Source organism: Haemorhous mexicanus, unplaced genomic scaffold (genome assembly GCF_027477595.1).
Source record: "Haemorhous mexicanus isolate bHaeMex1 unplaced genomic scaffold, bHaeMex1.pri scaffold_185_ctg1, whole genome shotgun sequence".
NCBI classification, from domain to species: Eukaryota; Metazoa; Chordata; class Aves; order Passeriformes; family Fringillidae; genus Haemorhous; species Haemorhous mexicanus.
This window is the reverse complement of record NW_026776017.1, coordinates 23,587-36,356: the sequence shown is the minus strand read 5'-3', so window position 1 is coordinate 36,356 and position 12,770 is coordinate 23,587. Positions and strand designations below refer to the sequence as shown.

At 59.0% G+C, this 12,770-nt stretch overlaps 1 protein-coding gene across 1 annotated transcript in view; it reads right to left on the bottom strand.

Annotated features, from left to right (window-relative positions):
• Positions 1-12,770, bottom strand: part of HNRNPUL1 (heterogeneous nuclear ribonucleoprotein U like 1) — a gene marked incomplete at its 3' end in the record, with an annotated part of 50,385 nt that overhangs the window by 17,563 nt on the left and 20,052 nt on the right. Inside the window, exons 6-8 of the mRNA XM_059837627.1 lie at positions 6,355-6,621; positions 3,300-3,422; positions 592-720 (exon numbers count right to left, since the gene is read on the bottom strand). Of these exons, the coding sequence (XP_059693610.1) occupies positions 592-720; positions 3,300-3,422; positions 6,355-6,621 (519 nt within the window). The remainder of the gene's footprint in view (positions 1-591; positions 721-3,299; positions 3,423-6,354; positions 6,622-12,770) is intronic.

The following is a 12,770-nucleotide window of genomic DNA, read 5'->3' as shown; positions in this document are numbered from 1 at the left end:
CCCAGTGATGTCCCCAGTGTCACCTGGTCCAGGATGTGTCAGTGCCCCCAGGGAGGTGGCAGTGATGTCCCCAGTGATGTCCCCAGTGTCACCTGGTCCAGGATGTGTCAGTGCCCCCAGGGAGGTGGCAGTGAGGTGGCAGTGATGTCCCCAATGTCCCCAGTGATGTCCCCAGTGTCACCTGGTGCAAGATGTGTCAGTGTCCCCAGGGAGGTGGCAGTGATGTCCCCAGTGATGTCCCCAGTGATGTCCCCAGTGATGTCCCCAGTGTCACCTGGTGCAGGATGTGTCAGTGCCCCCAGGGAGGTGGCAGTGATGTCCCCAATGTCCCCAGTGATGTCCCCAGTGATGTCCCCAGTGTCACCTGGTCCAGGATGTGTCAGTGACCCCAGGGAGGTGGCAGGGAGGTGGCAGTGATGTCCCCAGTGTCCCCAATGTCCCCAGTGTCACCTGGTCCAGGATGTGTCAGTGACCCCAGTGATGTCCCCAGTGTCCCCAATGTCCCCAGTGTCACCTGGTCCAGGATGTGTCAGTGACCCCAGGGAGGTGGCAGGGAGGTGGCAGTGATGTCCCCAATGTCCCCAGTGTCACCTGGTCCAGGATGTAGTTGCGGCGTTTCCTGGCTGCGATCTGGATCAGGCGGTTCAGGCACTGCGTGGCCTGCTGGATCAGCACGTCCCAGCGCCCCGCGTAGTTCCTCTGCCTCCTGAGACCCATCACCTGGGGACAGGTGTGACACCTGTGTCACTGTGTCACCTGTCACACCCCAGTGTCACCTGTCACACCCCAGTGTCACCTGTCACACCCCCGTGTCCCCCTGTCCCAGCCCTGCTGGATCAGCACGTCCCAACGGCCAGCATAGTTCCTCTGTCTGCGCAGGCCCATCACCTGGGGACAGGTGTGACATCAGTGTCACACCCCAGTGTCACCTGTCACACCCCAGTGTCACCTGTCACACCCCAAGGTCACCTGTCACACCCCCGTGTCCCCCTGTCCCAGCCCTGCTGGATCAGCACATCCCAGCGCCCCGCGTAGTTCCTCTGCCTCCTGAGACCCATCACCTGGGGACAGGTGTGACACCTGTGTCACCTGTCACACCCCCAGAGCCACCCCAGTGTCACCTGTCACACCCCCATGTCCCCCTGTCCCAGCCCTGCTGGATCAGCACGTCCCAACGGCCAGCATAGTTCCTCTGCCTCCTGAGACCCATCACCTGGGGACAGGTGTGACATCAGTGTCACACCCCCTGTCCCCCTGTCCCAGCCCTGCTGGATCAGCACGTCCCAGCGCCCCGCGTAGTTCCTCTGCCTCCTGAGACCCATCACCTGGGGACAGGTGTGACACCTGTGTCACTGTGTCACCTGTCACACCCCAGTGTCACCTGTCACACCCCGTGTCCCCCTGTCCCAGCCCTGCTGGATCAGCACGTCCCAACGGCCGGCATAGTTCCTCTGCCTCCTGAGACCCATCACCTGGGGACAGGTGTGACACCTGTGTCACTGTATCACCTGTCACACCCCAGTGTCACCTGTCACACCCCCGTGCCCCCCTGTCCCAGCCCTGCTGGATCAGCACGTCCCAGCGCCCCGCGTAGTTCCTCTGCCTCCTGAGACCCATCACCTGGGGACAGGTGTGACACCTGTGTCACTGTGTCACCTGTCACACCCAGTGTCACCTGTCACATCCCAGTGTCACCTGTCACACCCCCGTGTCCCCCTGTCCCAGCCCTGCTGGATCAGCACGTCCCAGCGCCCCGCGTAGTTCCTCTGTCTGCGCAGGCCCATCACCTGGGGACAGGTGTGACACCAGTGTCACTGTGTCACCTGTCACACCCCAGTGTCACCTGTCACACCCAGTGTCACCTGTCACACCCCAGTGTCACCTGTCACACCCTGTGTCCCCCTGTCCCAGCCCTGCTGGATCAGCACGTCCCAGCAGTTCCTCTGTCTCTGGAGTCCCATCACCTGAGGACAGGTGACACCAGTGTCACACACCTGTGTCACCTGTCACACCCCAGTGTCACCCAAGCTGTCTGCAGAGTCCCGTCACCTGGGGACAGGTGACATCAGTGTCACACACCTGTGACACCCCCAGAGCCAGACCGGTGTCCTCAAGGTGTCCCCAAGGTGTCCCCTACCCTCATCTTGTCCATGATGGCATTTGTCCCCAGGATGTCCCAGTGTCCCCAAGGTGTCCCCTACCCTCATCTTGTCCATGATGGCATTTGTCCCCAGGATGTCCCAGTGTCCCCAAGGTGTCCCCTACCCTCATCTTCTCCATGATGGCATTTGTCCCCAGGATGTCCCAGTGTCCCCAAGGTGTCCCCTACCCTCATCTTGTCCATGATGGCATTTGTCCCCAGGATGTCCCAGTGTCCCCAAGGTGTCCCCTACCCTCATCTTGTCCATGATGGCATTTGTCCCCAGGATGTCCCAGTGTCCCCAAGGTGTCCCCTACCCTCATCTTGTCCATGATGGCATTTGTCCCCAGGATGTCCCAGTGTCCCCAAGGTGTCCCCAAGGTGTCCCCTACCCTCATCTTGTCCATGATGGCATTTGTCCCCAGGATGTCCCAGTGTCCCCAAGGTGTCCCCTACCCTCATCTTGTCCATGATGGCATTTGTCCCCAGGATGTCCCAGTGTCCCCACGGTGTCCCCTACCCTCATCTTGTCCATGATGGCATTTGTCCCCAGGATGTCCCAGTGTCCCCACGGTGTCCCCTACCCTCATCTTGTCCATGATGGCATTTGTCCCCAGGATGTCCCAGTGTCCCCAGGGTGTCCCCAAGGTGTCCCCTACCCTCATCTTGTCCATGATGGCATTTGTCCCCAGGATGTCCCAGTGTCCCCAAGGTGTCCCCTACCCTCATCTTGTCCATGATGGCATTTGTCCCCAGGATGTCCCAGTGTCCCCAGGATGTCCCAGTGTCCCCAAGGTGTCCCCTACCCTCATCTTGTCCATGATGGCATTTGTCCCCAGGATGTCCCAGTGTCCCCAAGGTGTCCCCAAGGTGTCCCCTACCCTCATCTTGTCCATGATGGCATTTGTCCCCAGGATGTCCCAGTGTCCCCAAGGTGTCCCCAAGGTGTCCCCAAGGTGTCCCCTACCCTCATCTTGTCCATGATGGCATTTGTCCCCAGGATGTCCCAGTGTCCCCAAGGTGTCCCCTACCCTCATCTTGTCCATGATGGCATTTGTCCCCAGGATGTCCCAGTGTCCCCAAGGTGTCCCCTACCCTCATCTTGTCCATGATGGCATTTGTCCCCAGGATGTCCCAGTGTCCCCAAGGTGTCCCCTACCCTCATCTTGTCCATGATGGCATTTGTCCCCAGGATGTTGTATTTCTTGCCGGGGTTGGCGGCCGCGTGCTTCAGCGCCCACGTCGTCTTCCCCGCCGCCGGCAGCCCCACCATCATCAGGATCTGGGGACAGAGGGGACAACGGGGACAGCTCAGGGTCACCTCAGGGTTGGGACACAGCCAGAGCCACCCCAGTGTCACCATGTCCCACCCCCGTGTCACTGTGTCCCACCCCGGCAGCCCCACCATCATCAGGATCTGGGGACAGAGGGGACAACGGGGACAGGTGGGTGTCATCTGGGGGATGGGACACAGCCAGGGCCACCCCAGTGTCACTGTGTGCCACCCCAGAGCCACCCTGGCAGCCCCACCATCATCAGGATCTGGGGACATAGGGGACAACGGGGACATCCTGGTGGCACCTCGGGGATGGGACACAGCCAGAGCCACCCAGAGCCACCCCAGTGTCACTGTGCCCACCCCATTGTCACTGTGCCACCCCATTGTCACTGTGCCACCCCAGTGTCACTGTGTCCCACCCCAGTGTCACTGTGTCCCACTCCAGTGTCACTGTGCCACCCCGGTGTCACCGTGTCCCACCCCAGTGTCACCATGTCCATCCCCGGTGTCACTGTGCCCACCCCAGTGTCACTGTGTGCCACCCAGTGTCACCGTGTCCCACCCCAGTGTCACTGTGTGCCACCCAGTGTCACCGTGTCCCACCCCAGTGTCACTGTGTGCCACCCAGTGTCACCGTGTCCCACCCCAGTGTCACCGTGCCCCACCCCAGTGTCACCGTGTGCCACCCAGTGTCACCGTGTCCCACCCCAGTGTCACTGTGTGCCACCCAGTGTCACCGTGTCCCACCCCAGTGTCACCGTGCCCCACCCCAGTGTCACCGTGCCCCACCCCAGTGTCACTGTGCCCCACCCCAGTGTCACCGTGCCCCACCCCAGTGTCACTGTGTCCCACCCCAGTGTCACTGTGTCCCACCCCAGTGTCACTGTGCCACCCCGGTGTCACTGTGCCCACCCCGGTGTCACTGTGTCCCACCCCAGTGTCACTGTGCCCACCCCGGTGTCACTGTGTCCCACCCCAGTGTCACTGTGCCCACCCCGGTGTCACTGTGCCCACCCCAGTGTCACCGTGCCCCACCCCAGTGTCACCGTGTCCCACCCCAGTGTCACTGTGTCCCACCCCGGTGTCACCGTGTCCCACCCCAGTGTCACTGTGCCCACCCCATTGTCACTGTGCCACCCCAGTGTCACTGTGCCCACCCCAGTGTCACTGTGTCCCACCCCAGTGTCACTGTGTGCCACCCCGGCAGCCCCACCATCATCAGGATCTGGGGACAGAGGGGACAACGGGGACAGGTCGGTGTCATCTGGGGGATGGGACACTGCCAGGGCCACCCAGAGCCACCCCAGTGTCACTGTGTCCCACCCCAGTGTCACTGTGCCACCCCAGTGTCACCGTGTCCCACCCCAGTGTCACTGTGTCCCACCCCAGTGTCACCGTGCCCCACCCCAGTGTCACTGTGACCCCCGGAGCCACCTCGGTGTCACTGTGACCCATCCAGTGTCCTCCTGTCCCCATCTCACACTTGTCCTTGCTCTTGGGCCCCAGTGTCCCACGGAGGTGCTGTCCCCATGTCCCCAGGATGTCCCCAGGATGTCCCCAATCCCTACATCCCCAGGATGTCCCCAGGATGTCCCCAATCCCTACATCCCCAGGATGTCCCCAGGATGTCCCCAAGGTGTCCCCACCTCACACTTGTCCTTGCTCTTGGGCCCCAATGTCCCTCGGAAGCGCTGTCCCCATGTCCCCAGTCCCCAGAATGTCCGCATGATATCCCCAGTGTCCCTACAATGTCCCCACTGTCCCCAAGGTGTCCCCACTGTCCCGAAGGTGTCCCCACCTCACACTCGGCCTTGCTCTTGGGTCCCAGAGTGCCGCGGAGCCGGTCTGGCAGCGGAATGTTCTGGATGAGCTGGAAGCTGGGCGGCTCTGTCCCCATGTCCCTGTGTCCCCACTGTCCCCAAGGTGTCCCCAAGGTGTCCCCACTGTCCCCAAGGTGTCCCCAAGGTGTCCCCACCTCACACTCGGCCTTGCTCTTGGGTCCCAGGGTGCCGCGGAGCCGGTCTGGCAGCGGAATGTTCTGGATGAGCTGGAAGCCGGGCGGCTCTGTCCCCATGTCCCTGTGTCCCCACTGTCCCCAAGGTGTCCCCACTGTCCCGAAGGTGTCCCCACCTCACACTCAGCCTTGCTCTTGGGTCCCAGGGTCCCCCGGAGCCGGTCTGGCAGCGGAATGTTCTGGATGAGCTGGAAGCCCGGCGGCTCTGTCCCCACTGTCCCTGTGTCCCCACTGTCCCCAAGGTGTCCCCACTGTCCCCAAGGTGTCCCCAAGGTGTCCCCACCTCACACTCAGCCTTGCTCTTGGGTCCCAGAGTCCCCCGGAGCCGGTCTGGCAGCGGAATGTTCTGGATGAGCTGGAAGCCCGGCGGCTCTGTCCCCATGTCCCTGTGTCCCCACTGTCCCCAAGGTGTCCCCATTGTCCCCACCTCACACTCGGCCTTGCTCTTGGGTCCCAGAGTGCCGCGGAGCCGGTCTGGCAGCGGAATGTTCTGGATGAGCTGGAAGCCGGGCGGCTCTGTCCCCATGTCCCTGTGTCCCCACTGTCCCCAAGGTGTCCCCACTGTCCCCACTGTCCCCAAGGTGTCCCCACCTCACACTCGGCCTTGCTCTTGGGTCCCAGGGTGCCGCGGAGCCGGTCTGGCAGCGGAATGTTCTGGATGAGCTGGAACCCCGGCGGCTCTGTCCCCATGTCCCTGTGTCCCCAATGTCCCCAAGGTGTCCCCACTGTCCCCAAGGTGTCCCCACTGTCCCCAAGGTGTCCCCAAGGTGTCCCCACCTCACACTCGGCCTTGCTCTTGGGTCCCAGGGTGCCTCGGAGCCGGTCTGGCAGCGGAATGTTCTGGATGAGCTGGAAGCCGGGCGGCTCTGTCCCCATGTCCCTGTGTCCCCAATGTCCCCAAGGTGTCCCCACTGTCCCCACCTCACACTCGGCCTTGCTCTTGGGTCCCAGGGTGCCCCGGAGCCGGTCTGGCAGCGGAATGTTCTGGATGAGCTGGAAGCCGGGCGGGAGGGCGCGCAGGGGCTGCGGCCGCTGCCCGAAGTTGAACTCCACGGCGCAGTTCTTCACCAGCACGTGCGGGAACAGCGCCCGGCCGGCCAGCGCCGCCTTGGGCACGCGGAACGCCACGCCCTGCCAGCGCCCGTTCTTCAGGAAGGACAGCTCCACCGCCTCGCCCGCCTCGAAATCCTGGGGGAACGGGGAAAAACTGGTGAGAGGTGGGAAAAATGGGGAAAAAACGGTGAGAAACGGGGAAAAACCGGTGAGAAACAGGGAAAAAACGGTGAGAAAGGGCCCAAACCACGCCCAAGGGCAGGCCCTGCCACTGCCCGTTCTTCAGGAAGGACAGCTCCACCGCCTCGCCCGCCTCGAAATCCTGGGGGAAACACCAGAAAACGGTGAGAAACGGGGAAAAACGGGGAAAAAACGGTGAGAAACGGGGAAAAAACAGTGAGAAACGGGGAAAAACGGGGAAAAAACGGTGAGAAACGGGGAAAAAACGGTGAGAAACGGGGAAAAAACGGTGAGAAACGGGGAAAAAACGGTGAGAAACGGTCCAAAACCCCCCCAAGGGCAGGGCCTGGCACTGCCCGTTCCTCAGGAAGGACAGCTCCACCGCCTCGCCCGCCTCGAAATCCTGGGGAACGGGGAAAATGGGGAAAATGGGGAAAAACGGGGAAAAATGGTGAAAAAAGGTGAGTAATGGTCAAAACCCCCTCCAAGGGCAGGGCCTGGCACTGCCCGTTCTTCAGGAAGGACAGCTCCACCGCCTCGCCCGCCTCGAAATCCTGGGGGAAACACCAGAAAATGGTGAGAAACGGGGAAAAATGGGGAAAAATGGTGAAAAAGGGTGAGAAAAATGGTGAGAAATGGTCAAAACCACGCCCAAGGCAGGCTCTGCCACTGCCCGTTCTTCAGGAAGGACAGCTGCACCTCCTCGCCCGCCTCGAAATCCTGGGGGAACGGGGAGAAATGGGGAAAAACTGTGAGAAATGAGGAAAAAACGGTGAAAAACTGGTGAGAAATGGTGAAAAAACGGTGAGAAAAATGGTAAGAAACGGTGAAAAAAGGGTGAGAAACGGCCCAAACCACCCTCCAAGGGCAGGCCCTGCCACCGCCCGTTCCTCAGGAAGGACAGCTGCACCGCCTCGCCCGCCTCGAAATGCTGGGGGAACGGGGAAAATGGTGAGAAACGGGGAAAAACGGGGAAAAAACGGTGAGAAACGGGGAAAAACCAGGAGAAAATGGAAAAAAAAGCTGAAAAACAGGCAAAAAACGGAAAAAAAGGTGAAAAATTGGTGAAAAAGTGGGAGTGACCTCAGGGCGTCCAACCCAGGGACACTCTATGGTCACTCTGCGGTCACTCTGAGGTCACTCTATGGTCACTCTATGGTCACTCTGCGGTCACTCTGCGGTCACTCTGCGGTCACTCTATGGTCACTCTGTGGTCACTCTGCGGTCACTCTATGGTCACTCTATGGTCACTCTATGGTCACTCTATGGTCACTCTGCGGTCACTCTGTGGTCACTCTGTGGTCACTCTATGGTCACTCTGCGGTCACTCTGTGGTCACTCTGCGGTCACTCTGTGGTCACTCTGGTCACTCTGCGGTCACTCTGTGGTCACTCTATGGTCACTCTATGGTCACTCTATGGTCACTCTGCGGTCACTCTGAGGTCACTCTGCGGTCACTCTGCGGTCACTCTATGGTCACTCTATGGTCACTCTATGGTCACTCTATGGTCACTCTGCGGTCACTCTGCGGTCACTCTGCGGTCACTCTATGGTCACTCTGCGGTCACTCTGCGGTCACTCTGCGGTCACTCTGAGGTCACTCTGCGGTCACTCTGTGGTCACTCGGCGGTCACTCTGGTCACTCTATGGTCACTCTATGGTCACTCTATGGTCACTCTGCGGTCACTCTATGGTCACTCTATGGTCACTCTGCGGTCACTCTGCGGTCACTCTATGGTCACTCTATGGTCACTCTATGGTCACTCTCCGGTCACTCTGCGGTCAGTCTATGGTCACTCTGCGGTCACTCTGCGGTCACTCTGTGGTCACTCTATGGTCACTCTATGGTCACTCTATGGTCACTCTGCGGTCACTCTGCGGTCACTCTGGTGTCACTCTGCGGTCACTCTATGGTCACTCTGTGGTCACTCTGCGGTCACTCTGTGGTCACTCTGGTCACTCTGCGGTCACTCTATGGTCACTCTATAGTCACTCTATGGTCACTCTATGGTCACTCTGCGGTCACTCTGCGGTCACTCTGGTCACTCTACGGTCACTCTGTGGTCACTCTATGGTCACTCTATGGTCACTCTGCGGTCACTCTGCGGTCACTCTATGGTCACTCTGCGGTCACTCTATGGTCACTCTGCGGTCACTCTGCGGTCACTCTGCGGTCACTCTGTGGTCACTCTGGTCACTCTGCGGTCACTCTATGGTCACTCTATGGTCACTCTATGGTCACTCTGCGGTCACGCTGCGGTCACTCTATGGTCACTCTATGGTCACTCTGTGGTCACTCTGAGGTCACTCTGCGGTCACTCTGCGGTCACTCTGATCACTCTGCTGTCACTCTATGATCACTCTGCGGTCACTCTGCAGTCACTCTGCGGTCACTCTCTGGTCACTCTATGGTCACTCTATGGTCACTCGGCGGTCACTCTGAGGTCAGTCTATGGTCACTCTGCGGTCACTCTGCGGTCACTCTATGGTCACTCTATGGTCACTCTGCGGTCACTCTATGGTCACTCTATGGTCACTCTGCGGTCACTCTATGGTCACTCTGGTCACTCTGCGGTCACTCTATGGTCACTCTGCGGTCACTCTGCGGTCACTCTATGGTCACTCTGCGGTCACTCTGTGGTCACTCGGCGGTCACTCTGGTCACTCTCTGGTCACTCTATGGTCACTCTCTGGTCACTCTGCGGTCACTCTGCGGTCACTCTGAGGTCACTCTATGGTCACTCTGTGGTCACTCTATGGTCACTCTGCGGTCACTCTGCGGTCACTCTGCGGGCACTCTGCGGTCACTCTATGGTCACTCTGAGGTCACTCTGCGGTCACTCTGGTCACTCTACGGTCACTCTATGGTCACTCTGTGGTCACTCTGCGGTCACTCTGCGGTCACTCTGCGGTCACTCTGCGGTCACTCTATGGTCACTCTGCGGTCACTCTGCGGTCACTCTATGGTCACTCTATGGTCACTCTGGTCACTCTGTGGTCACTCTGCGGTCACTCTATGGTCACTCTATGGTCACTCTATGGTCACTCTATGGTCACTCTGCGGTCACTCTGAGGTCACTCTATGGTCACTCTGTGGTCACTCTGTGGTCACTCTGCGGTCACTCTGGTCACTCTGCGGTCACTCTATGGTCACTCTGCGGTCACTCTGCGGTCACTCTGCGGTCACTCTGCGGTCACTCTATGGTCACTCTATGGTCACTCTATGGTCACTCTGTGGTCACTCTATGGTCACTCTGTGGTCACTCTATGGTCACTCTGCGGTCACTCTGTGGTCACTCTGCGGTCACTCTATGGTCACTCTGTGGTCACTCTGCGGTCACTCTATGGTCACTCTATGGTCACTCTGCGGTCACTCTATGGTCACTCTGCGGTCACTCTGCGGTCACTCTATGGTCACTCTGCGGTCACTCTGCGGTCACTCTGAGGTCACTCTATGGTCACTCTGTGGTCACTCTGCGGTCACTCTATGGTCACTCTATGGTCACTCTGCGGTCACTCTGTGGTCACTCTGCGGTCACTCTGTGGTCACTCTATGGTCACTCTGTGGTCACTCTATGGTCACTCTATGGTCACTCTATGGTCACTCTGGTCACTCTATGGTCACTCTGCGGTCACTCTGCGGTCACTCTGCGGTCACTCTGAGGTCACTCTATGGTCACTCTGTGGTCACTCTGCGGTCACTCTATGGTCACTCTATGGTCACTCTGCTGTCACTCTATGGTCACTCTATGGTCACTCTGGTCACTCTGTGGTCACTCTGCGGTCACTCTGAGGTCACTCTGCGGTCACTCTGGTCACTCTACGGTCACTCTGTGGTCACTCTATGGTCACTCTATGGTCACTCTGCGGTCACTCTGGTCACTCTGCGGTCACTCTGCGGTCACTCTATGGTCACTCTGCAGTCACTCTATGGTCACTCTGCGGTCACTCTGCGGTCACTCTATGGTCACTCTGCGGTCACTCTATGGTCACTCTGCGGTCACTCTGCGGTCACTCTGCGGTCACTCTATGGTCACTCTGGTCACTCTGTGGTCACTCTGCGGTCACTCTATGGTCACTCTATGGTCACTCTGCGGTCACTCTGGTCACTCTGCGGTCACTCTATGGTCACTCTGCGGTCACTCTGCGGTCACTCTGTGGTCACTCTATGGTCACTCTGCGGTCACTCTATGGTCACTCTATGGTCACTCTATGGTCACTCTGCGGTCACTCTGCGGTCACTCTATGGTCACTCTGCGGTCACTCTATGGTCACTCTATGGTCACTCTGCGGTCACTCTATGGTCACTCTATGGTCACTCCCTGGTCACTCTCTGGTCACTCTGTGGTCACTCTGCGGTCACTCTGAGGTCACTCTATGGTCACTCTGCGGTCACTCTGCGGTCACTCTATGGTCACTCTGCGGTCACTCTGCGGTCACTCTATGGTCACTCTGCGGTCACTCTATGGTCACTCTGCGGTCACTCTGCGGTCACTCTGCGGTCACTCTATGGTCACTCTATGGTCACTCTGCGGTCACTCTGCGGTCACTCTACGGTCACTCTGCGGTCACTCTGCGGTCACTCTGCGGTCACTCTGTGGTCACTCTGCGGTCACTCTATGGTCACTATGCGGTCACTCTATGGTCACTCTATGGTCACTCTATGGTCACTCTGCGGTCACTCTATGGTCACTCTATGGTCACTCTATGGTCACTCTGCGGTCACTCTGCGGTCACTCTGTGGTCACTCTGTGGTCACTCTATGGTCACTCTATGGTCACTCTGCGGTCACTCTATGGTCACTCTATGGTCACTCTGCGGTCACTCTATGGTCACTCTATGGTCACTCTGTGGTCACTCTACGGTCACTCTGTGGTCACTCTGCGGGCACTCTGCGGTCACTCTGCGGTCACTCTATGGTCACTCTGCTGTCACTCTGTGGTCACTCTGGTCACTCTATGGTCACTCTGGTCACTCTGCGGTCACTCTGTGGTCACTCTATGGTCACTCTGCGGTCACTCTGCGGTCACTCTATGGTCACTCTATGGTCACTCTGCGGTCACTCTATGGTCACTCTGCGGTCACTCTGCGGTCACTCTATGGTCACTCTGCGGTCACTCTGCGGTCACTCTGCAGTCACTCTGCGGTCACTCTGCGGTCACTCTGTGGTCACTCTGTGGTCACTCTGCGGTCACTCTATGGTCACTCTGCGGTCACTCTATGGTCACTCTATGGTCACTCTGCGGTCAGTCTGCGGTCACTCTGTGGTCACTCTATGGTCACTCTGCAGTCACTCTGCGGTCACTCTGCGGTCACTCTATGGTCACTCTGTGGTCACTCTGCGGTCACTCTATGGTCACTCTGCGGTCACTCTGCGGTCACTCTGCTGTCACTCTGTGGTCACTCTGCGGTCACTCTGCGGTCACTCTGCGGTCACTCTATGGTCACTCTGCGGTCACTCTGCGGTCACTCTATGGTCACTCTGCGGTCACTCTGGTCACTCTACGGTCACTCTGTGGTCACTCTGTGGTCACTCTATGGTCACTCTGCGGTCACTCTATGGTCACTCTATGGTCACTCTGCGGTCACTCTATGGTCACTCTATGGTCACTCTGTGGTCACTCTACGGTCACTCTGTGGTCACTCTGCGGGCACTCTGCGGTCACTCTGCGGTCACTCTATGGTCACTCTGCTGTCACTCTGTGGTCACTCTGGTCACTCTATGGTCTCTCTGCGGTCACTCTGCGGTCACTCTGCGGTCACTCTGCGGTCACTCTGCGGTCACTCTGCGGTCACTGTGCGGTCACTCTGCGGTCACTGTGCGGTCACTCTGCGGTCACTCTGTGGTCACTCTGTGGTCACTCTGCGGTCACTCTGCTGTCACTCTGTGGTCACTCTATGGTCACTCTATGGTCACTCTATGGTCACTCTGCGGTCACTCTGCGGTCACTCTATGGTCACTCTGCGGTCACTCTGCGGTCACTCTGCGGTCACTCTGAGGTCACTCTGCGGTCACTCTGTGGTCACTCGGCGGTCACTCTGGTCACTCTATGGTCACTCTATGGTCACTCTATGGTCACTCTGCGGTCACTCTATGGTCACTC